At 56.6% G+C, this 24,264-nt stretch overlaps 7 protein-coding genes across 7 annotated transcripts; 3 read left to right on the top strand and 4 right to left on the bottom strand.

The window, feature by feature from the left end:
• Window positions 1-636: 636 nt before the first annotated feature.
• Window positions 637-4,087, top strand: CkaCkLH20_12432 (putative FAD dependent oxidoreductase; the record flags this gene model as incomplete). Its single annotated transcript, XM_038895145.1, has 6 exons — window positions 637-793; window positions 843-1,126; window positions 1,203-1,641; window positions 1,695-1,869; window positions 2,742-2,817; window positions 2,963-4,087. 6 exons carry the CDS (start codon window positions 637-639, stop codon window positions 4,085-4,087), a joined length of 2,256 nt encoding a protein of 751 aa, XP_038739534.1.
• Window positions 4,088-4,401: 314 nt separating this feature from the next.
• On the bottom strand, window positions 4,402-6,606 carry CkaCkLH20_12431 (uncharacterized protein; the record flags this gene model as incomplete). Its single annotated transcript, XM_038895144.1, has 2 exons — window positions 4,402-4,486; window positions 4,538-6,606. 2 exons carry the CDS (start codon window positions 6,604-6,606, stop codon window positions 4,402-4,404), a joined length of 2,154 nt encoding a protein of 717 aa, XP_038739533.1.
• A 1,887-nt stretch (window positions 6,607-8,493) lies between these two features.
• Window positions 8,494-10,704, top strand: CkaCkLH20_12430 (mitochondrial hsp70 chaperone; the record flags this gene model as incomplete). The annotated part of the gene is made up of 4 exons (XM_038895143.1): window positions 8,494-8,520; window positions 8,590-8,788; window positions 8,854-9,023; window positions 9,154-10,704. 4 exons carry the CDS (start codon window positions 8,494-8,496, stop codon window positions 10,702-10,704), a joined length of 1,947 nt encoding a protein of 648 aa, XP_038739532.1.
• Window positions 10,705-11,248: 544 nt separating this feature from the next.
• On the bottom strand, window positions 11,249-13,190 carry CkaCkLH20_12429 (signal recognition particle protein; the record flags this gene model as incomplete). The annotated part of the gene is made up of 3 exons (XM_038895142.1): window positions 11,249-11,774; window positions 11,821-12,951; window positions 13,000-13,190. The coding sequence occupies 3 exons, from the start codon at window positions 13,188-13,190 to the stop codon at window positions 11,249-11,251; spliced, it is 1,848 nt and encodes a 615-aa protein (XP_038739531.1).
• A 1,052-nt stretch (window positions 13,191-14,242) lies between these two features.
• CkaCkLH20_12428 (translation regulator) lies at window positions 14,243-17,692 on the top strand (the record flags this gene model as incomplete). Its single annotated transcript, XM_038895141.1, has 1 exon — window positions 14,243-17,692. One exon carries the CDS (start codon window positions 14,243-14,245, stop codon window positions 17,690-17,692), a length of 3,450 nt encoding a protein of 1,149 aa, XP_038739530.1.
• A 251-nt stretch (window positions 17,693-17,943) lies between these two features.
• Window positions 17,944-18,919, bottom strand: CkaCkLH20_12427 (cutinase; the record flags this gene model as incomplete). Its single annotated transcript, XM_038895140.1, has 2 exons — window positions 17,944-18,506; window positions 18,559-18,919. The coding sequence occupies 2 exons, from the start codon at window positions 18,917-18,919 to the stop codon at window positions 17,944-17,946; spliced, it is 924 nt and encodes a 307-aa protein (XP_038739529.1).
• A 1,216-nt stretch (window positions 18,920-20,135) lies between these two features.
• CkaCkLH20_12426 (uncharacterized protein) lies at window positions 20,136-22,595 on the bottom strand (the record flags this gene model as incomplete). Its single annotated transcript, XM_038895139.1, has 1 exon — window positions 20,136-22,595. The coding sequence occupies one exon, from the start codon at window positions 22,593-22,595 to the stop codon at window positions 20,136-20,138; it is 2,460 nt and encodes an 819-aa protein (XP_038739528.1).
• Between the last annotated feature and the right edge of the window lie 1,669 nt (window positions 22,596-24,264).

Raw genomic sequence — 24,264 nt, 5'->3', positions numbered from 1 at the left:
TGCCCTGGAAGCTCCCCGCAGTGGTCCAGCGCAGGCAGGCACAGGGCAGAGCTCAAGGTCGCTCGTCCCGCTTCCAGGTCTCCGAGGCGGGGGCCATCGACTGATGCAGAGTCACCTGCCGTGCAGAAATCAGAACCCCAAGAAACCGGTGATCACCAGAGCATCCAGTAACCATGCCACACCAGCTTGCTAGGTATTCTTTTGATCCGATATCAAGACCAGTCCGCATCCTCTTATCCTCATCTTCGTCCTCATCTTCGTCCTCGAATGTGTCAAAGTCAACCGCCGAGTCCCACCTCGCGTCCGTCTCCGTCTCGTCTCAACATCATCCTCCAAACAGCTCGTCCTATCTGCAGCTGAGCATTACCTCATACTCCTCCAGAGGCGCCCACCTCTGACGCAGGCCGAACCCCACCTTTCCCGCCTGTCACCGCACTCGCAACCACCTCAACGACGATCTCTTGATCTTTAGCTCTAGCCAGGCCGCTGCCTTGTACGCAAAAGACCAACCTCCTCAATCTCACACAAGGCTGTTTGAGCTCCAGACTCCAACAAAACACACCCATACGTGCTATGGCACCGGATTTGAACTCTCTTCCTCCTTCATCCCCTCCATCTCTGCCCATTCGATCCAGAATGTCCTCCTCCAACGGCGATTCTCCCATGCCCCCTCCAGCTGCTGCTGCTGCGGCGCCGCGTGGCGAGTCTCCTACTGGCTCACCACGCCGCTTGTCGACCTCTTTGCAGGCTGCCGCGACCATGAATGCCGGCCTTCAGCACGAACCCTCCAGACGTAAGGGTGCTAGCGGTCTCTCAGATGCGCGATGCTAACTGAAAACCAGGTTCATCTAGCGGTTCTCTCTCGCGAAGTCGACACTCTCACAGCGCCGGCCGAAGGCGATCGACTGTCTTGATGAACCTGCAGCTCAACGATCCTTCCGTTCCAGGTCCGGGAGAAATGGTCGCAGATAATCAGCCCACACATTCCGGCGGTGCCACGACTGCCAGTCCCCAGCCTATGGCAAGCTCCCCAATGATGGTGGCGGGTGGCGATCCCCATCACAACCGCGCCCCAAGTCTGGGAGAGCTTCACCAGGAGCTCGAGGCTGAGCAGGAAGCTCAAGTTGTAAGTGTCTTCCAGGCTCCGGAATACGACGCCGTGACCAGACTTTATCTTTACAGTAGCTGACAATACCCCATAGAACCGTTTGCTTGGTATGATCCGCCAACAGCAATTACAGCTTCAGCAATTGCAAGCTACTCAGGGGCAGGGTTCCTCTGCTATTGAGGACTCTGCGATTGCGTCCGAGAGGTCCAACCAAGGTACCCCTGTATCGCAGCCAGCCAGCGCCGTACCTCCCTCGGGATTCTCGCCGCTGCCTCCTTCTGGCTCCTTTTCGCGGTCCCCAGGTGTGCCGCATCATCCTCGAAGCTCTTTCGATGTAGCGAGGGCGGATATCCAGCGACGGTCTAGAACGCCGAGCCGTGGAGCTTCCCCAAGGCTGCGATCTACGTCTATAAGCGGAGATAGCGGTGATCACTGGGTTCTTGGGGGCCGTGATGAGAGTGCCTTCTATCAAGCTGAAACCCAGATGCTCGTCAGAGAGAACCAGATGCTCCGTCACCGCATCCGCGACCTGGGTAAGACATGTGCCGCTCTGATTGAGGAACCATTGCTGACGTGCCTCGAACAGAAAGACAAGTGACGGAGCTGGTCCCTGGAAAGTCAGGCCAGGGTAACCCTAGCGAGCCAGCTCACCCTTCCCAACTCATGAGAGCCACCTCCGCAGGCGAGGATGAGCTGACGACTGCTCGGGCTACGCCGTCCATCGTTGCGGGCTCGTCTGCGGGCGAGGCAGCCAAGGAGACGTAGGTCTCAAAGGCTGCGTTGTGTACTATTTCATCAACCACGGACGGATCAACTCGTTGGACCATTTCTTAGCGGACTTTACTGGCGTTGGAACTTGGCGTTGGGCGTCGCAAAACGACTCAGGTCTGCTTATTTACACGACATGGCCACGGCGTTGGGGTAAGGGAAGGGCCGCACTCTCGGGAAAGAGCTGGCCTCGCAGTCGTACGTTCACGCAGTAGCCAATATCACAGTTTCTTACCATGCTTCGCTCTAATCGAGTGGTTCTCTGCATGCCCAGTCACTTTGCATGACTGAACTTCGTCAGCAGTGAAACGCTTTTCTTGCAGGTTAAGATGTTAGGATCGAGACGATCTTCGCCGTACTCACATGCAGATACGACGGAGCTCAAGCACACGCGACCATGAAGCAGCGTGGACAATGTCCTGGACAATATTATAACTGCGATCGATCTACGGACAAGACTTGTAAGTTCATCAAGGCGAGAACATGGCGCTGAGGGTAAAGAGTCGAGCACTGTGAAATATGTGTGTGAAAAGTTGGCAGAAAATGCCTTTATTCTCATTCTACAGCCATAGCTTAAAGCTATCCTCAGTTCCTGAATTATCCACATCATCCAGATACGACGGTCGTTGAGGCTCATTAGCGAGGTACACACACTTCCGCGTGTTTGCTTGGCAATAAGCTGGTACTCCACTAACGGCCGATGCGATCCCGGCGCTCCGGAAACACCCCGGTAGACCCCCGGTGGCGTCATCGGCAGTTTTCAACATCCACCCACTTCAAAGCAATCCGAAGCCCAGCCAAGCGATCGAAGACAGATACCATAGCATCATCCTTCGATCATGTCGCTGAGGCCGTTGTGTACGAGATCCATCAATGGTTTGAGCCGGGCCCGACGAGGCTTCTCATCCACGGCCTCGGCGAGAGCCGACTTCACCCACATTGTGAGTTTCCCATCTTACACCCGGAGCAGAATCGGAGGCGGCTCCGTTCATGTCGGCAGCACGCCATATCACGCATTATTCCGTCACAAACACATCACGCACCGTCGACGAATGTGAGACAATGCCAAACTGACTCTCACCACAGGTCGTAGGAGGCGGCGCCGTGGGTCTGGCGACAGCCCGCGCCCTCGCCCAACGCCCGGGCACATCGACCGTCCTCCTCGAGCGCCACGGCGCCGTCGGCACGGAGACGTCCTCCCGCAACAGCGAGGTCATTCACGCGGGCATCTACTACGGCGCCGGCACTCTCAAGACGGAGCTCTGCGTCCGCGGCAAGGAGCTCCTCTACGCCTTCTGCCGCGAGCGTGACGTCGGCCACGCCAACACCGGGAAATGGATTGTTGCGCAGACGCCCGCGCAGCGTGAGGCCCTCGAGCGCGTTCACGGCTTTTGTAAGAACGAGATCAACGTGCCGATCCGCTGGGTCGCCGCCGAGGAGGCTCGTCGGCTGGAGCCCGACGTCCGTGGCGAGACTGGCATCCTCGAGAGCCCCACGACGGGCATTGTCGACTCGCACGGCTTGATGGTGGCCCTGATGGGACTATTCGAAGACGCGGGGGGTGTGGTGGCCCTGAGTTCCGCCGTGACGGGTGTGAAGCCGCTCGGCGACAGGGGCAGCCAGGGATGGGAGGTGCAGGTGCGGGACTCGACGACGGGGGAGGAGAGCGCCGTCACGGCCGAGGTGCTGGTGAACTCGGCCGGGCTCGGGTCCGTTGACGTGCACAACATGATTGTCCCTCCCGAGGAGAGGCGGGAATTGTTTTATGCCAAGGGCAACTACTTCTCGTATTCCAGCTCCAAGCCCAAGGTCGGCAGACTTATCTATCCAGCGCCGGAGCCGGGTGCCGGAGGGCTGGGTACGCATTTGACGCTGGATCTCGGCGGGAGGGTGCGCTTCGGGCCGGACGTGGAATGGGCCGACTCGCCCGACGACCTGGCCGTCAACACAGCGAGACTCCCGCTGGCCATCGAAGCTATCAAGAAGTACCTCCCTGACCTTGATGAGAGCTGCCTGGAACCGGACTACACGGGCATCCGCCCAAAGCTGGGACAGCGTGGAGCCGTGGGATCCGGCTCGGGTTTCCACGATTTCGTGATTAGGAGAGAGGAGGGCTATGAAGGCTGGGTGAATCTACTGGGTATCGAGAGCCCGGGGCTCACGAGCTGCTTAGCCATCGCAGAACGGGTTGACAGGCTTCTGTACGGGTGAAAGGTTGTTGCCATTCATTCTGAGTTCGACTCCAAATCGACCAAAGCCATAAGATATGCTCCGCAATACATTACACGAGACAGATGGTCGATCATGCCAGCAGACATGCGCGGAGGCCGTCCAATCCAATCTTACAAAGATAGCCGCATATCACATAACGCTGCAGACTTTTCAATGAATGCGTCCCTGTCGTCAAAGTCCCCCCAAAGCCATTCAAACTCCTGAACACCGTTCCGGCCGATATTCGTTGGGATTTTCATTCCCATTATCAGCAAAAGGTCCAAAACGCCGGCCGCAATAGCAAGTTTTGTGTCTCATCGCAAAGTCAGATTCGGATGGAATTTGCGGCTCTGCACATCGACGTGAAACTCGTAGATGCCATTCTCCGCCCCCACGTACCTAGTCTCGTCGTTAGTAGATGCATGTTCCGACCTCGGCGGAAGCACTCACAAAATACGGCCGTCCTCGCTCCACGATATCCCAGCAGTATTGTCGGGCTCGGGTGGGGCCTCATGAACGCCGTGCTCAAGTACGGCCCGCCGCCGAGCGTTGCGCTCCTCAAGCTCGCGCATGGCAACACTGTTGAGGAGCGGTAAGATACCAGAACGGTCTCTGTCACGGTCTCTCGTAGCGGCGCGCAGCTCCTGAACGCTGCTTTCGAACGACAAGCTGTATACGGCTTCGAGATCGGCCCAGCCGCTGGTCGCCGGTGGTGCCAGAGGGCGCGAATCCCCCCGTGAATCCTCCGAATGTTGGATCAGGCCCCCTGGAGAACGTCCCCCGAAATCTAAGCTCATGGCGACCTCTTGTCTTTGCGGGGTAGCGGCATTCATCAGACCTAGCATACGGTCTCGATCAGAATTCGACTGCGAGATCAGACGGTGAGCATTGCGTATCCGTTCCTGTGCTCGCTCTCTAGAGTCCCGTATGTTGTCCAGAATATCACCGATAGCACGAGACATGGTGCCGGACTGGAGGTCGCCACGATCCCCTGTCGTGCGAGTCACGTCGCTCTGCCCTCCCAGGGCACGAGAGACGCTACTGCTTCGTGCGCGCGTTGAGCCTGCTCCAGGGTTAGGATCGAAATCGGTAAGACGGGGAAGTCGTCCTCCCCGCTGGTTCGGGGGTGGGTACTGAAGGGGTGACAGACTTTGGTTCTGCTCCGCCATTCGTGCCACGATTCGGTCCCTTTGCTCCCTCCTCCTCCGCTCCTCTTGCAGAGCCTCAAGCACCCGGGTCTCGTCAGGGGTGAGAGCCATGTGGTGACGTTCCCGCCGACGGCTACTCTCCCATACACCAAGTAGGGAGTTGTTTTCTCGTTCGCCACGACCCTCCAACAGACGAGGGTCTATCGTCATGCGATCGAGCACAGGAACGTGTTCGAAATCGCCGTCGGCGCTGATGTCAAGGATCTGGCGCTGGACGAATCCAGTCCTCAGATCAGCGACGCCGACGTGACCGCGATCTTCTGTCCATGCCAGGAGGTCATAGGGACCTGGGCAGAAGGCCATATCACGAATGGCCCCAGACCCGGCCATTGGTTTTGATGATGTAAACGACGTCAGTAAGGGGTCGGTGACGTCCGGGTCAGTCAAGCCCGCCACATCGAAGATGGAGACGGTGCCGTACTGAGTTCCCACGGCCAGGTAAGCTCCGGTGTTGGAAAAACAAGCAGCGAAGCTCCCTCTGCTGTCAGAACTGTCGTCCCTGCGTTGGCTTTTCAGCAAGATCTTGCCACACAGCTCCCACCGAAACTCGGCCTTGTCCTCGGCCCTAAATGGGCCCCCCTCATCCATTGTAGATATCTCAACCCGGTGATGAATGTATAGAAATGGGTCGTCCAGCACGGCGATCAAGAGCCTGCCATCGGGAGATATGATGGCCCGGTTGACGTAGTCCGGGTATGTCACCACGTCCAACGGCTCAACCTTGTCTTGGCTTTCAAAGTCGCGCAAGCTGACCAGAACCACCGACTTGTCGTTGTTCGCCAGAACGGCGGCGGGTTCGGTGTAGGCGCCGTGGTGCATGGGGCCGGCGATGGGCGGGAACCACATGGTTATGCAGTTGACGCGGTCGCGCGCTAGCTTCTGACTCTTGGCCGTGTAGCTCTTATTCAGTCGGGTGTTCGAGTTCAAGCGTCGTGACTGGGCGATCAAAGAGAAGACGGTATCTTCGGGACGAGGCGAATCGGAGTCTAATCCGAGGGGCAGACGAGCGTCGGGCTCCAGATTGAGCGGGAGGTCGAGATCGTTGGTGTCATCGGCCGCACTCTCGAGCTGAATCGCCGTGAACTCGCCGGTCTCTCCTCCGCAGCAAATCCATCCATTCTCGGCAACGAGGCATCGTGGCGAAAAGGAAAGGAACTTGACGGTCTCGCATTCGTTGGTGGCGGTATTGAGACGCTGGACGTGGTTGCTGCCAGTGCCCCCAGGGAAATAGACGAACTTCTGTTTCTCGGCGCTGATGAGTGATCGCAGTTGCCAGTGTCTAGGGTACAGTCCGGTCAGTACTGAGCGCATGCAATGAGGCGCATTCGGAAGGTTGAACAATGTCGGGGACAACACACTGAGACCGAATAGGGATACGATAATGCTTTCGCGGCTTTTTGCAAATCAGGTTGTTGGTCGGGTAGTAGCTGCATCAACCAGAGTCAGTGTGACGATGTCTAATGCAAAGCGACGAATGGCACGTACGAAATGCCATCTTTCACAGCCATGATGGCATATGGAGCGGCCAAAGGAAGCGTCAATAAGCGGGCATATAGCTGCGCAGGCACGCCGTGTCGAGAGGCGCGGAAAGTGTATTGGGAAGCAATTCGCGTAGGGGACAGAATGAGGAGAAGGCGACAATACAGTCGAGAGAGGGAGGAAGAAGTCGTGCGATGATTTTAGGATCGGATGTTTGGGGTCGAAGAGTGAGATGCAGATTGCGCGAGCGAGAGGCAACTTTCCGCATGACGTCCAGTGCTAGGTCCGTGTCTCCGTATGGCAGGAGGGGCCTGGCCTACTGAGTGTGAAGCACTGCGTTACCTCTGATTTTGATTGCAGCTGGTTGGTTGGCTGCGGTGGCTACTGTTGGTGTCCCGGGTGCACCTTCACCTTACAGCGGATGGGCCCACATGGCTTTGGTACCAAGGTAGGTACTTCGCAACACATAGTGATTTGTCTGGTGATACTTGTAGTTTGATTCACGATTTGGAGCTTGGGCTGCCGCCTGCCGCAACCAAACCTATTACTTAGCCTGAAAGTCGGAGCTCCGTCTGCTCTGGGTAGGACCTGAGTGGCTGAGGTAAGGTCCCGTCTGGAGTGACAGCGAGCTTGGTCTTTTCTTGGTTAGCACGGGCAGCTTCGTGAGGAAAAAGAGCGAGGCAACGTCTAGCTTTAAAAATTAATCCTTCGCCGTAGCTTGATGATGAAATATGGCAGCGACCAAGAGCTCAATGCCTCCCGGGGAGCTGATTTGCGTCAAAGTGTCCAACGGCCAATGGTTCATCTCAGCCAGATGTTTGTCTGCCATTTCCATGACAGCAGAATATTGTTTGCGAGAAGAAGGCCTCCACCGCTCTCCAGTTCCCCGTCCAATGTTGTTTAGACCCTGTTCACCGATGGGCCAAAGCCAAAGGCCCTTGCAAGATGCGCTCCATATCCAACAAATCCAGATGGATACCTCTTGCCTTGTCTGATGCTACGTACGGATAGTACACGCTGGACCGTCTTTCCCATCGACCTCGGATGCTATCGCCGTGTTGTTTGGAGCTTGCACAAGAAGCGCGCGCCCGTCTGAAAGACAAAGACTAATACCTAGGTAAACACAGTCAATCGTGAACCGTCACCATTCAAGTAGCCGGCATTCCCGGAGCACCTCCAAACAACCACACGATTGCCACCCAAGAACACTCGCTGAGGCAGCATCCATTCCTTGTCATCAAGAGCGCCACCCGAGGTCTCGCGAGCATGGAAATTTTCTAGCTGAGCTGTCCTAGCTCCGTACGCGGCCTCTCTAGTGTCTACAGTACCTACTTCATTGCCTACAATGGCCGGGCCTTCCCGTCACCTCCAGCTTGTATCCGCCTCTGATTCGTCACGTGCAGTGGCACCCCGCCATGCCGCCGTGAGAAAAGCCCACTCAGCGGTGGACCGTCCCTGTCGGAATAACCCAAGCCGCTCTGCCGGCTGTGCGGGATTCGGTCGGCTTCTATGACCGGGGGGGGGGCAAGCATCATTTTCGGGTCAAAAAATTTCGACGCTCCTGCCATCATCATTTTCTCGCAAGATTTCTCCTCCCACCCCCAACCCACCTTTTCATCACTCTGTACTCTATAATAACTGCTCCTCCGTTCCTCCCCGCGCGCAGTATCATTTTTCTTCCTCCATCTCCTTTCTTATACCCACATAAAACTAAGCAAGATGATGTCTGCACGCTTTTCCAGAGCTGTAAGTTTCTTGTCTGCCCGCGGACAGCTGTCGCGATCAAATCAGAGTTTGCATTCTAACCTGCAACAGCTCCCCAGAGCTGCCAGCTCAGTAGCCCGCTCTGCAGCCTTCGCCCGCCAGCCTTTTGGTTCCAAGTTCGCTCGCTATGAGTCGACTGCTTCAGAGGGAAAGGTGCAGGGCGCCGTGATCGGTATCGATCTGGGTACCACCAACTCCGCTGTCGCCATTATGGAGGGCAAGACTCCCAAGATTATCGAGAACTCTGAGGGTACGTGCCTCCAATTGAGCTCCGCATTGCATCGCGACCAAGCGCTAACTTTTCTCCTCCATCAGGTGCCCGCACAACGCCCTCTGTTGTTGGTTTCGCGCAGGATGGCGAGCGTCTTGTCGGTGTCGCCGCCAAGCGCCAGGCCGTCGTTAACCCTGAGAACACCCTCTTCGCCACCAAGCGTCTCATCGGTCGCAAGTTCACCGATGCTGAGGTCCAGAGAGATATCAAGGAGGTCCCCTACAAGATTGTCCAACACACCAACGGCGACGCATGGCTCGAGGCCGCTGGCAAGAAGTACAGCCCCAGTCAGGCAAGTAACCCCGCGTGCCTCTTCCGAACTTCGGTTGCTAACCTTTACCTAGATTGGTGGTTTCGTCCTCAACAAGATGAAGGAGACCGCTGAGGCCTACCTCTCCAAGCCCGTCAAGAACGCCGTCGTCACCGTCCCTGCCTACTTCAACGACTCCCAGCGTCAGGCTACCAAGGATGCTGGTCAGATCGCCGGCCTGAACGTCCTCCGTGTTGTCAACGAGCCCACCGCCGCCGCTCTGGCCTACGGCTTGGAGAAGCAGAACGACAGCGTCATCGCTGTCTACGATCTTGGCGGTGGTACTTTCGATATCTCCGTTCTTGAGATCCAGAACGGTGTCTTCGAGGTCAAGTCCACCAACGGTGACACCCACTTGGGTGGTGAGGACTTCGATATCCACCTCGTCCGCCACCTCGTCCAGCAGTTCAAGAAGGACTCCAACATCGACCTGTCCAACGACCGCATGGCCATCCAGAGAATCCGTGAGGCCGCCGAGAAGGCCAAGATCGAGCTCTCCTCCTCCCTCTCCACCGACATCAACCTGCCCTTCATCACCGCCGACGCCTCTGGCCCCAAGCACATCAACCAGAAGCTCACCCGTGCTCAGCTGGAGAAGATGGTCGACCCCCTCATCACCCGCACCATTGACCCCGTTCGCAAGGCCCTCAAGGACGCCAACCTCCAGGCCAAGGACATCCAGGAGGTCATCCTCGTTGGTGGTATGACTCGCATGCCCAAGGTTTCCGAGTCCGTCAAGAGCATCTTCGGCCGTGACCCCGCCAAGTCTGTCAACCCCGACGAGGCTGTCGCCATTGGTGCCGCCATCCAGGGTGCCGTTCTCTCTGGTGAGGTCAAGGACCTTCTGCTGCTCGATGTCACTCCCCTGTCTCTCGGTATCGAGACCCTCGGCGGTGTCTTCACCCGCCTGATCAACCGCAACACCACCATCCCCACCAAGAAGTCCCAGACCTTCTCCACTGCTGCCGACTTCCAGACCGCTGTCGAGATCAAGGTCTACCAGGGTGAGCGTGAGCTCGTCCGTGACAACAAGCTCCTCGGCAACTTCCAGCTCGTCGGTATCCCCCCTGCCCACCGTGGTGTTCCTCAGATCGAGGTCACCTTCGACATCGACGCCGACTCCATTGTCCACGTCCACGCCAAGGACAAGTCCACCAACAAGGACCAGTCCATCACCATTGCCTCCGGCTCTGGTCTGTCTGACTCTGAGATCCAGCAGATGGTTGAGGACTCTGAGAAGTACGCCGAGGCCGACAAGGAGCGCAAGGGCTCCATCGAGGCTGCCAACCGCGCCGACAGCGTCCTGAACGACACCGAGCGTGCCCTCAACGAGTACGCCGAGAAGCTCGACAAGACCGAGGCTGACGGCATCCGTGAGAAGATCGCCTCCCTCCGCGAGTTCGTCTCCAAGAGCTTGGCTGGCGAGGGCAACGCCACCGCCACCGAGATCAAGGAGAAGACCGACGAGCTCCAGGTTGCCAGCTTGAACCTCTTCGACAAGATGCACAAGGCCCGTGCCGAGGCTGGCGAGCAGCCCGCCCAGGACGCCAACGCCTCCGAGAACAAGGACGAGAAGAAGCCTTAAATGACTTCTCCACGTTTCTCAGTTCAACTTCTTATACCACAACCACGAGACCCCGACCGGGCTCGCCACGATGTTTGACTACGGCGGCATAGAATTCCTTATCACTTGTTATGTATTCCACTGTACTCATACTTGCGGTCGAATCTGACCGTTCTCTCTTCCTTGTTACCCCTTTTACAGATGTTTGTTAATACCTGCGGTCGGCGGAACCGGCGTTGGAGCATCAAAACATTCACACGAGATGCCTTTACGGTATTCATGATATGATCGATGGCATGGATCAAGGGGAAAAGACGGGGTTGCATATGTACAAAACCAAACCGATTCTGGAGTAGTTAGATGTGAATAATCTACATCCCCTCTCAAAACAAAATAAATGTTGTAAAAAGTCTTTCTGTCTTCTGAGGACCCAAAACATGCGTTGAATGCGATTGTAGATTGCGGTCGGCATCCGGACAACGTGGGCAGTTGTACACGGCAAAGATCGTTCGCAGTTATCGAGGTCATAAACGGCCAAAGGCCCGTCTTGTATTCGCTTTTTTCATTATCTACCAAAGCCAAACCACCCCCTTTTCTGCGGCTGCTCCGGCTTGCTCTCACTGCCAACAGCGGTTTGCTTGCTAGGCTGCGTGACTTCCTGAGGCTCCTTGCCCGGATAGTCGATGTAGTTCCAAGCAACGTCGAGGAAGATGGGCTTGACAGGAATGGTCGCCAACTGTGGCGGGATGCTCACGAGGTTGCCTAGATCGACTCCGCTCGCAGGGTACTCGTGTAGCCGCTCGATCAACGGAATGAACTTGGCATCGTCCTCGTTGGTATTGGAGTCCTTGAGCAAGTTGGACAGGTGCACGAGCGCACGGTGACGCTGAAGCTCGCCTTCAAGGAAGTTCTGCAGGCTCTGGGCGTCTTTTCCAGACACCTCGATGTTGCGGGGAGATGTTGCTGCGTCTTGTGAGCTGCCGGACAGGGCTGCTACGGCTCTGTGGGCTTCTTCAGATGCATGTTTAATCAGAGCCAAAGCGTTGACCGTGTTGCCGATGATGGCGTGGGAGCGGGCAATGGAAAGCGACCTATCCGGTTAGTCAGAGGATCAATTGACAGAAAAGACAAACTCACTTGAGGGCACGGAAATATTCAGCAAAGGCCTCGAGCTGGTCTGCGAGACCCTCGTCGTTGGCCACACCTGGTAGCTCCTTGGCAGCATCCAAGCTCTGCAAAGTACCCTCGTAGAGGGCAACCAACTCCTTCAGCTTGGCTGCCTTGCGACTCGGGGTCTCCTCCTTGCGCTTCTTTTCCACCATCTTTTTGGACGTCTTCTGTGACAAGCTGTAGTTCTCAACCAGGCCGTCGTCTTTTCCTGTCAACACGCGGTTGCGACCAACGCGCCAGCTGATCATCTCGTAGTTGACGGCGGTTCTGGTGATTTGCAGGCTCTGCATGCGAGAGTCGCTCTGAGAGACACCTTCTCCACGCAGCTCATCTATCGCTTCCTTCGTCGCGTCGGCAGCATCTTGAGTAGCTTCAAGAATGGAGTCATAGGCCGCGGCAACATCCTTGGACTCGGCAGCGGCGAGGGACGGCCACTGTTGCGCCAATTGGACCTTAGCCTCTTCCACTCTGCCCCATGCGAGGGAGATTGCGGCATCTTCTATCTTGACCTCACGCGAGCGCCACGTGAGGGTTCTGGGGGCGTTCTCCGCGCTGTCGCCTGCCTTGTTTGCCTCGCCATCCGCTTGCTTCAGGAGAGTGGGATCGAGATTGTTGATTTGTTGGACCAGGGTGGAATCAGACTGGGGAAAAGCTCGTCTTGCGATCGCAGGAATCGGTATCGTGCGCGGCGTCTTCAGCTGGTATGCGGCGTAGCGGATTGATGGATCGATGGTGTCTGACAGAAGATCCTTGAAGATGTCGCCCTTGGTAGACGTGGCCATGGCGCTGTAGATGATACGAGCAACAGCATAACTTCGCAGCGATTGTTCCCAGTGTTGGTTCTCGAACTGGGCGGCGCCCCGAATCTGTGCAGCATAAGCTCGCGATTCGAGCTTGTCGTTTTCGGTGGCGCTGGCTTCGGGCTGAGCCAGCAGTTCGACGAGCTGTTCGGCCACGTTTGCTGCCTTGTTGAGTCGTGAAACAATGTGCGAACGAGTCTTTCCGGTCACACCCTTCGCGTCGGAAGTGTGCGAAGATTTGATGGCCATGGCATTGGCCCAGGCGCGCTCGCTCGTGAGCAGCAGGAGGTGGATGTATCTTGAGGCGGTCAGCGAGCTGAATAGGCAGCTGGGCGGCGCAGCTTACTCATGGTTCTCGGACAGCTGAGAAGCGGTCACCTCGTTCTTCTTGTTGAACTTGCCGCGGTTCTTAGTGGCGATGCCCACCTTCTTACGGCTGTTCAACAGCTTTTTGGCCAGCTGGGACTGGTAGGTTGCGTAGTCTCCGTAGAGCAGGGCCGCGTCGCGCCCAGAGACGACGAACTTGGTGATGTCCATGGTTGCGGCGGCGTCGGCGATTGGGCGTTTGGTCGTCGTAGCCGTCGCGGCGAAGTATGGCGCCCGGTATCCGTAAGGTGACGAGGTCGAGTGATGTCGAACCGAGCTCTGCGCTGCGCGGGGGGATGGATGGTGGGGCTCACATTCAGTTTCCTGTCCTTTCGAGCCCAGTGGTGTGGTCGCTGTCAAAAATTTGGGGTGTGTGAGGAGAAAAACGTTATGCTAGACCTACTCCCGACATAGCCAATCACCGATAACATGCATAATTCCTGGAACCCCACACCTCTGGAAGGAGCACAATTTAGGGGACCAGGACAGCGGAATCCGGACTGATGTTGTTCCCTTTCGCAAATCTGATTGGCCAAAGCTCCCCAGAAAAGTCACGATGGCGTGTGGATAATGAACTGATACCATATTCTGGCCTTGGGATGGGGTTTGAATTCTCATGCGCACTCGTCAGTGCTATGGAAATAATAGCCTTCGTACAGTTTGTTTCCAGTCAGACTGCTAGTAGATTTCCTTTTTGCAATTGACGCGTGCGGTGTCCGAAGCATTCTCTAGGAGTCTCGGGACTAGTCGAGGCAACTCGTTCCGTCATCGACGTCTTCGATTCGAACGCCGGTTCTCCACCAAAAACTTTTCCGTCCGAACGCGACGGACCCCAGCGAACAACCGAGATCGACGACAACACGGTAGTGAACAGCATGCTTGGAAGCCCTCTTCATGCCCTCCGAACCTAGTCATCAGCTCTCGCGTCGGTGACGGCCTCATTCCCAATGCTGGAGAGAACGGCGGCGACCCTGGAATCATGCGCCAGTCTCCATGCTCTTCCATCCGCCACTCACTCCTTCAAAAGCCGTCGCCAGCTGCACACCGGCTTTTGGCAACATGGCGCGGCTTCCATAGACATCCACAGCCCTTTGCTTTCTCCGTACAGCAATGATGCTGATCCAGCTTCCTCCGAGCCGCCGTCCGCACAATCAACGCCTGCCGAAAGCCTTGCCGCGTCCACCTTCTTACTCGACTTCCTCTATCCCAGTGGCGCAGCCGCAATGATGCGCAGACTCGCCCCGGGCCTCTGCGATCGAAAAGCCTCGTCAATACAAAGACTGCCTCGGAGGAGTCGACTCTTCACCTCATCTGCAACTGTCGCTGCCGCAGAAGACTCGCAGCCGGATTCTTTCGAGCGACTTGTGGCAGCCGCAAGGGCCGAAGCTCCGGCACGTAGCAAGCGAAAGAAAGGAATGAGTCTCAAGGAATCCCTGGCACAGACCGAGCTGCAAGATGCTGCACGAGAGCAGGAAGAGGCAGGGAACAACCGAGAGACGGCGCCCGAGGATGATATATTCTCACTCGATCCGGAGGCTGCCCGTTGGCTCATCACGGATGCGGACGCGCTGAATACGAGTCGAACGCACAGCGGCCCCTCATATGCCGGCGCGGGATCTCGTCCCGACTTGATGAGGGAGCTGATGGCGACCCGGGACACCGAGTACTTTGGGTCAATATGGCAATTGTTCGCCCAGCTCGAGCCCCAGTTGATGCCAGAGCTCCGTCCCGAAGTCATTGTGTATCTTTATCGATCCGCGCAGCTTCTAGATTCTCGCAGGATCATTCTCCTCTCTGCTGAACTCAAAAAAGACCAGTGGACGCCCGCAGTTCTGACGTCAGTGGTGAACGCCCACTTGCGCTTCGGCAACGAACGTGAGGCGGTCAACCTCTTTCTCGATGGCTTGCACAAGAAGATTCTGGGCGGACTTGACAACTTGCTCGAGTATTCTTTCGGCAGAGGCAAATGGGACATGATCAAGACGGTCTGGACCGCATACCACGGGGCTTTCGAGGCTCACGGCATCAAGTGCGGAGAGTTGAATCGCTTGGCCAAGATTGCAAACCTTGGGGACTCTGTGCTTCGGTTTGCAGAAGAAGTCAGGTCAGAAGAAAACGATAATCAGAGGCGACTCGACATTGTTCTCAAGAAGGCGGCGCGACGAGCACTCCAGCAACCATGCAAGCCAGAAGACGCCGTTCCGCTACTGAAGATTGTCGACCAAGTGAAGTGGTACAACATTTATCTTGACGAGGCCATCCAGCGAGGGCAGCGCGAAGGCCTCCCGGAGGTTTACCGCACCTACCGGTCCTTTCCCGGCACAAAGCCGTACTGGCGAATTTTGCACGGCATGTTCGAAATCTTCTATCCTCATGATATCGAAGGCCTTGAACAGGTGTACGAAGACTACCAAGTCAGCTATCAGGGGCTGGACCAGTGGGGTTTTCGGAAGTTCCTCAAGTTTTATGCCTCCCGCGGCGACGTGAAATCTCTCGAGCGCTTCTGGGACAACTATGTTCAGACGTACAAGCACCGCAAGATCCTCCAGGAGCCCGAGACTTTCAATCACATCCTGAACGCGTATGCCAGCACCGGAGATGCCGAGGGTACTCGCCGAGCCTTCGATAGGATGAGGGACAAGTATGGGGTAACACCGAACCTCGTCAGCTGGAACATTCTTCTCAAAAGTCAAGCTCACTCGAATGCCTATGACAACACCCTGTCGGTGTTTAACGATCTTTGCGATGCAGTCACCCCGGATGAGTTCACTTTTGCCACCGTCATGTCCTTGACGGCATCTCATGGGGATTCGGCCAGGACAGCGGAGCTGTTCAAGAGGGCGGCACTGATGAGGGTTCCTCTGAGCATCAGCTTATGGGCAGCTGTTGTTCGCGGTTTTTGCATGAACTTGCGATATGGAGATGCCCTTGAAACTTGTATAAGGGCAAGCAGGCAGAAGCTTCCGGGCGAAAAGGCTGATCTCTGGAACGTGTTACTGCACGCTCACTCGGAGCGTCGGGCCTTCAGCGAAGTGTGCCGCATTGTGGGCATTATGGCCAAGGTCCAGGTCGAATGGACGTCAAACACACACAATGTGCTCCTACGGGCCCTTGTGCGATGTAGGCAGACCCATAGTGCGTACAGAATCCTCCGGAGGGCTATCCGAGACACGAATTTCAAACTCACCTCCGAGCACTTTGCAACCGTCATGGACGGAGGTCTGCGTACTCACGAATTGGGCATCGTCAGCGCCACGGAGAAGATGAGGAAGCGTGTCGGCGCAGCGCAGACAGCCGACTCAATCATCCTGCATGTCGATTCGTTGATTAGGCGACAGACTTACAGGCGCCGAGCGGTGCGGCCGCAGCAAGACTTTAGAGAGCTATTGGCCTCGTACATACAAGAGATGCTCGACAACATCAGCACAGGGGAGGTAGAAGACAGCGATGGGCAGGGACGGAACTCAATTCGGAGGGCAGACTCGCTCCATCGGCTCCGTCGGTTTCTGCCTAGAGCCATCTCCATTTTCTCGAAGGGCGGCGACTTTGAGTTGGTCAAGGAGATGCAGCGGCTACGAACAGAGCTTGGACTCGAGCCGCCTGGGACCGACCCTAGCGACGTTTCCTTCCAGATGCTCTGCACGTCATTGAAGGAAAACGTCCAGGAGAGGAAGTACGATGCGGCCAGGGCAGACTGGAGACTCATCTGGGAACATGCCCGTAAAAAGGGCCACCCAGCTAAGTACAAAGGCGAAAATGCTTTGCCCAAATATGCCTATATCCTGTGTTCTCCCGTTAAAGCGTTACGGGAGGTTTTTATCGACCAGAACGACTCTAGAGGATTCCAGGCAATCATCAAGAGCGTGTTACAGGCCGGATTCAAGTTCGACCAGGTCACGATGAACTTGGTCTGTCAGGCGATGGCTGACGTGGGCGCTTGGCTTGAGGCCTGCGAGCTCTGCGAGGAACACCTCATGCCCACCTTCCGCGGATGGCAAGTGAGACGCGTCGAAGTCGAGGAGGGTCTCATGCCCTCCGAGAGAGAGAGGCGCTCCGAAGCCCGCGCGAGACACAGAGCTCCGCTCGACGAGCGCCGGCGGGGCAGCGCGCCGCACTGGATGCGTGCGACTTCCTTCACGATCTCCATGCTTGCTAGAGACTACATCAAGACGAAAGCCATGGCGCCTTGGTCAACCACGGCCTCGCACAAAATCCGCACCGCCAAAGAGCGTTGTCCTCGCCTGATGAACGCCTGGGACACCATTGAATATTCCGGTGTCGGCATCGAGGCGGTTGTTTTTGGAAAGAGAACCGTTGATAGATTATCGGGGAAGAGGTACACCAGGGATGGGTACGAAATACGTGTAAGTGTGCAGGAGGCGAAGGGCGATGCCAAGAAGACGGGCGCGGGGAACGATGTCAACGAGATCGAATCCAGAGAAGCTGGTGTGGTAGGGAATGATGTGAAGGAGGCCGAGGAGATCAACGCCAAGGAAGTTGACGTAAAGCAGATGGGTGCTGCGGAACTCAACACCAAGGCAACCAACGTGGAGGACGCAGACGTGGAAGAAGACCACGCGAAGGATACCGATGCCAAAGATGTCGACCCTGAGGAGGCCGATGTAAAGGAGGCTGGTGTAAGGGGGATAAAGGAGGACGAAGTCAACAAGTAAGCCGAGCGATGGGTACGAATAGTAGGACATCTTGTACATAACGACCGAGACGTGTATGTTGATGTTGGCGAGGCATATATCAAGCGACTATAGAATGGCGGTTTCATTTGACTTTTGTTGCGGGGGCGCAAAAAGTGTACCAATACGAACTTTTCTTTACTAAGAAACTCACCCCAAAGTCTACAAATATATCTTCACAAGAATGACAATCTCATCGCCTCATAACCTCATCCAGCGACGTCGTTCCCCCATTACTTCCCAGTGTGCATAATGTCCTGCACCTTTCCCACCATCGTGTCGCCCATTCCCTCATTCTGCGCGTCTCGACTCGCCATGCCGAGCCTGCTCCGCTGCATCACGAACAGGGCCGCCGTCGGCGCGTCGAGGCTGTAGTTCAGGTGCGGGTCGAAGATGAAGTCGCCGCCCTGGCATATGTTGTCCCCGGTGTGGCACACGACGAGCAGCCGGCTCGAGTCGACGCCCGGTATCGCCCTGCCGCCGAGCGGATCGCCAAAGAGCACGACACTGGAGATCTTGGCCTGCCCGTCGGGCGGCATCTGCGAGATGGCCAGGCGCGCGACCTGCGAGCCCTGCGAGTATCCCGACATGGTGAGCTTGGTATTGGGGCACATGGACTGCGTCTGCCTGGCCACTTGCGACATGAAGGCGGCGCCGTTGGGAGACCCTCCCGCGAAGAATCCCGCGGCGACGGCGGGGTAGTTGTTGACGCCCTGCACCGCGATGGTGCCGGTGCCGTTCATGTAAGTTCTAAGGGCGTCGAAGAACGGAGGCCCGGTGAGGAAGCCCACGTTTCCTGAGTGCATGTCAGTATCTAAATGGCCAAAATGGCATGACTCGCAGCATACCTGGCTCATTCGTCCCTCTGGCAAAAACGACGGCCACGTCCGGACATGTGACTTTCGCCGTTGAGTTAAGAGGCATTCCGGTTGTCGTATTCAGGCCGAGAATGGTCGTCAAGTCATCCCTCAGCAGCCCGTTCTCATCAACCGTCTCCTTCAACGCTCTCACCACGCGAATGGTGGTGTTCACGGCCTGGTTCACGATGCCGGGGATCGCATCCAGCACGTCGAGAGCGCCGGACAGCAGACCCGACAAGTCCCGTTTCTCCTCGCCGCTGCTCTTCTCGACGGCGCTCGTCTGAGGGATCGACAATGCCGTCACCTGCTGGCCCAGCAGCGCCGCCGACAGGACAACAGCCGGCCTCATCGAGCCTTATTGGTGAAGTCTTGCCCCTTGAGGAAGAAGTGCGTGATGTTTCGTTTGGTGTTGTGGTGGGGGGATCGCCCAAGAGTAAGTGCGGACCGGATCCGCCGAGCCGCAAAGTGACCAAGATCGATCGTCCAAATAGGTGGGATATTAAGTGACCGCCGCGATGGGAAGGATTCGGGGCCGGTCGGGGTATTTCAGAAAAAGCTCTGACGTGCCTCTGGGGAGAATGCGTCACCTACACACCACAACATGAGCCGAACGAGGAACGACGTAGTCCACGGCCGCCGGCACGGCATTACGTGCTCTGGTTCAGCTCAAACGACCAAACACAAATGAGAAGAGCCCTCACAATCGAGCCCGCCTCTTGTTGCTCCTCGTTGCATTGATGACAGACACTCATCAGCCGGCAACTTCAGAGGGCAGACTGCGCTCAGCCCCAGTTGCCCGAAGGCGAAGGCGTTTCATCCGCTGCGTCCTACGGCGCGAGCGTGCCGGAGTGAAACCATCTGATGTCGACAACGGATAGCGATATAAGGCCCCGATTGACAGTCCCGAATACGTGCGCGAGAATTCCGTGCATGCGAGGTTGGCAGACGTTGAGCAGTATTTGAGAATGCTCTTAGCAAGGGTTGCGCGGGTCGCGAGAGGATCACAGGATTCTCGGCCTTGATAACCATGTCATCAATCCTGTAGTCATGGTCCTGGGGTCGCAGTCAGTAAGCTTCCCGCATAGTGAACTGACTCTGTTTGTTTCGACGTACTATGCAATCCGCCTGACGTCGCCTTCAACTCATGTTTGTCGCCGCAAAGCCTCAAAGTCTGTGTCATCCAGAGACACCTTAAAAATAAAGTGAGGGCCGCGGCGTCCGAGGCAAATCTTTGTTCGCACTCGGAAGCGGACAGACTTCGACCCCGTCGGATCTCAGGGGGCTGCAGACTGATCTTCGAACGCGGCTAGAACATTTAGTGACGTTGAAGAGACGCAATCGTAACAACCCGCGCGGTGATCTCGCACTCGACTACGCCCGCATATGTAATCGTAGTGATATTCTGTATCGACAGCGCGGCTGCTGAGCACACGCAACGAGTTCCTTAACGCCTTCTATGATAACCAGGCCAATCCTATCCCGTGAAACTCCGCCCTTTGAATCCGTGTACCCATATCATCCGGTGTAGTGAATAAGTTTGAGATGAGTTATGTACAGTATTTGACTTACTCCTGACTCTCTCTTCTTTCCAAAGTCGCTCTGCCCTGGTTCTGTACTCCGAGGGACCGAAGTCTTTGAGAGAGAAGCCCCTCCGTGCCGCCCGGGCTCACGCGTCCGGACAGCCCACCATAGCCGACGTCGCCTTTGTTCAGTTTTTCATATTTCGCGATCTGGGCATCCCAGCCATTGTTCGTCGTCGGTCTGCTGGGCGACTGCGGCGAGCGAACGTCTGCAGTGGTAGTCGTTGTACTCGTGCAGTCGCTGATGTCGCTTCCCAGACGCGCCCGACCCGAGAGGGCGAACGGAACGGGTTCCACTGGTTGATTATCGCCGCTGAAGCTGAAGGGTGACGCAGATGAGTGTTGTCCTGCCGCTTTCTGCGGCGAATGCGAAAGCCCATCGGCCGCGTCGAGAGCGTACATTGACGGGCCGAATGGAAAGCCGGAACTCCGCCGTCTGAAGGCCTTTTCAGCTGCAAGTGTTGCTGCAGGTCCGCTACTGTTGGACAACGGCGGGTGCATAACCCGAATGGGCTTGTACGGGGTGTACCGAGGCTCCGGACAAGTGGTCTCGTTCCGCAGCTTCTCCTTCCCGTCGGGTACTCTGTTGGCGAAGACGATGCGAATGCTCTTGTACAGATAGTACCGACCCTTTGCCGGACAGCAAATATGCAGATGCACGAGATACCGCAAGATGGGCTTGCCTGGCTCAGCGTTCTCCTCGAGTCCTGGGGCGTTCTCAATGATCGGGCCGGCAGAGTAGCTGCGCTGTCGGATGAACGTCTTCGTTCCCGGTTCCATCCCTGCCAGATCATACGGCACCAAGAACAGTTTGACAGCCGTCTTGTTCGGATTCTTAATCACAATTTGAACCTGCCCCTTTTCGGGAATCCGGTAGCTACCACCTGGTGGAGCTCTTGGAGATCCAGATCGCCGTTTTGATCGCTGCGCTTTGCGTGCGTCAAGATCCGAACCATCTGCCACCATAGAAGCCTCGCCCATCACCACGTCGTCTTCGGCGATCTTCCGCTCCGCATACCTGCTCTGCATCTTTCTCTTCGCTCGCTGGCCCTCTTCGGGGTTCGACAGGCCATTTTCTAGGTCAATCTGCCCAACATATGGACTAGGTCCATCTTCTGAGCTTACGCGGCCCTGTGAAGCTCCCCCATAGCTGTAAAAAACCGCAGGAAACGGCAAAGTCACGTGCGCCGGGCACCTCAAGCTCGACTTACACTTGCCGAGACCGAGCACTCCGATCTGAGCGAGAAAATCGAGCGGTTTGGACGGTGTGGTCGACATGCGACCTCGAAGAATGCTCTCCTCATACGACCCAACCATGGAGGCATGCTGCAAGGGCGACGCGTCAGGGTTGTTGAAGGACGGTCGCCGGGGTCTCAGAAGCGACGGCGTCTGCGGTGAGGTCGCAGGGAGCGGAGCGTTGGGGGCCGACGTAAGGGAGCGGCGTGGCTGATGGGCTTGGTAGGGCAGAGCACCACTGCCCCGTTGTGAAGCTCGTCGGTGGAGTGCGGCAGAGCTGGGTGACGTGAAAGCAAACGGCGACGAGACTGTTGAGTTCAAGGTATGGCGACGTGAGTTGATGCCCAAAGGGCTCGCCGCGATATCGATACTGTTCAGCGGAAGCGACAGGTCGAGGTCGTCATTGCTCTCCGACTGGACTAGCGGACTGGTCGGAGGCTTGTAAACGAAGCTAGAAGAGAAGGACGAGGACAAAGACGACGGCACGGATCGGAAGTCATCGTTTGAAGACGGAAACGGTATCCTCCTGTCGAAGTGAAACGAGGAAAAGTCCCGGGGAGGTGACGTCGCAATCCACGAAGTGCGGGATGTCAGGAATTCGTTCGCACATTGGTTGTCCTCCGACTCTTGCGCCGGCTGCTGGACTGCCCGCGGCTGATCCTCAGTGAAGTCGCCGCTGTGCAAGGCGGATCTTGGCCTCTGTATGCTTAATCCCTCTCGTACCCTTTCATCCTCCTCTTTCGATCCGTCGCTCTTCTCTGGGGTGATGTTCGCGGAAGGCAGGAGATTGGAGGAGCTCGATGGCGGGCGCGAGCTTCGTGGCGTGGTCGGACGGGGGAGATTGTTGAACAGCGACTCGAGCTGTGTGATACTGTGAGTACGAAGACCATCTCTGGCAACTTCGGGAGACCCTACATGGCGGTTAGGGATCCAAGTCGGGCTCTCGCCTCTCTTTAAGCGCTCGATCAGCTCGGCTCGGTCGGACGTGACTGCGGCAGTATCGTTGTCGGGGGTCGAAGGTCGCGGGCTTTCGAGCATGGGCCCTTCGCAAAGGTCTGTCCGAATACTTTCTTCGGACAGCTTTCTCGTCAGGGACGGGGCCATGGTCTGCTGACGGTGTATGGTAATGGGATGTGGTGGCTCTGCCCCCGGAGCTCCAGCAGTGGACTCCGGGTGGTCGAGATCGAGGTCGTCTTGGAAGATGGGCATTCGGTCGGGGGAATCTGAACCACAGCACGGCTGTGGTTCAGATCTGAAGTCGCGTTCGCAATATTGGCGGTAGTCAAGAAGCCGTCGGTCATGCCTCGTTCGGATAGTGGTGTGTCTTTGTCAGGTGTTTTGTGGTGTTAGTCACCAGGTTAATTATTCTTTAACAAATACTCCGTAAATGGCTGCGGCATCCAGGGCGGTAGGACGTCATAAGTGAACCGCACGCGCCAACACCCCCGATTTCGCTCCCTGTCCCTGACTTGTTTCCGAGTCAAGCAAGGGTGCCGGTGGTTCGCCGGCCGCTGTAATTTGGCGAAAACGAGGCTATCTTGAGGCGAGAAGAAAAGAGATTAATGCGAAAGGGAGATGGCGTTGGAAACTAAAGAGGTTGGTGTGTCTTGCGGTCAACAGTGCGCTCGTCCAGGTAAGGTAGGAGGTACCTAGTTCACCTTCTTTCCCGCTTCATGCAGCTGTCGTTCGTGGATGGAGGAAGGCACTGCATGGCAGGTCGCTGCCGCTGGACGGTGGACCAGCTCAGACTCACTCAGACAAGGGGTTTGCTTCAGCTTATGGCGGTAGCGGACGGGGGATCCAGTCGGTGAATGCCTCCCCCCGGGAGGCCTGCTGCAATGGACTGCTATCGGGAAGGGACTGGTCAGCTGCACAGGAACCAACTTAGCGAGGCGCCACTACTCCCAGAGGGGTCATGGGCCCTGCCCGGAAGAAGGAGACCCTTGGCCTGCCTATCGCCTCGCTCCCCCCCAAGCCAATCAGCCAACAACCAACAACTTGCAAGACCACACAAACAACACGTCGGTGATGAGTGTCCCTTGGTCCGATAAGCCGACCCTAAGGTAGCAAATCTGGCAATCCTGTCCTGCACCCGCCGGAATCCAGCAAACTGCTTCCCATTTCTCCACTCTGCGCTGGCACTTGACCTTGTGTTCCCACACGTAGACTCACGGATGTCTGGGATGTGTGGGTTGCGTAGGTTAGGTATGATGCGGTTTCCGACTTGCATTGCGTCTGTCATCTGTTACGCCCAGCACCCTTCCTTCACCACTGAGAAAACTCAGCAGTGCCGCACGACGCAAGTGACTTCGCTGGGCAGCAAGGAGGGTCATGTCCCGGCCCAGCCCAAAAGACGGCATAGTTCGCCTAAGATGAGGAGCAGAAGAGGAGAAAGAGGAGAAAGAGGGGGAATTCAAACTCCCTTGGATGCTAGCAGAGCCATCGTCCGAAACGTACTAGCCAGCCATGATCTATAGTTCACGCCTTGACTCGGAATACTTACTTCCTTGGCGGATCCGCTCGAGTCCTATTGCATGCCGCTGTGAACCATGTATGGTCCGGGCTGTCACTCGGCTACGCCGCCCGGACTGGTCGGCATCCGGCCCCACAATGGACGCCGGGCTCCGTATGTGTGTCGGACGTCGTTTGTTGCTCAGTACTGTTGTTGAGTCAAGTTTACAACACACACGCGGCATGGGAAATAAAATGCCCGAGGGAGAAAGGCACGTATGATCGAATGGCACTTATACCACTGTCCGAATGTGTTGTTAGATTATACCTATAATTGAGATTGCTCTAGTGTTTAACGATTAACAACTTATTGCAGACGGGCTGTAGAGCCCAACAAGTAACTGCTCTTTCCTTTCCCTTCGGACTT

Source organism: Colletotrichum karsti (assembly GCF_011947395.1).
Source record: "Colletotrichum karsti strain CkLH20 chromosome Unknown Scaffold59, whole genome shotgun sequence".
Taxonomy (NCBI): domain Eukaryota; kingdom Fungi; phylum Ascomycota; class Sordariomycetes; order Glomerellales; family Glomerellaceae; genus Colletotrichum; species Colletotrichum karsti.
Note: the sequence above shows the minus strand (reverse complement) of the source record. Positions and strands in the feature narration are given on the sequence as shown.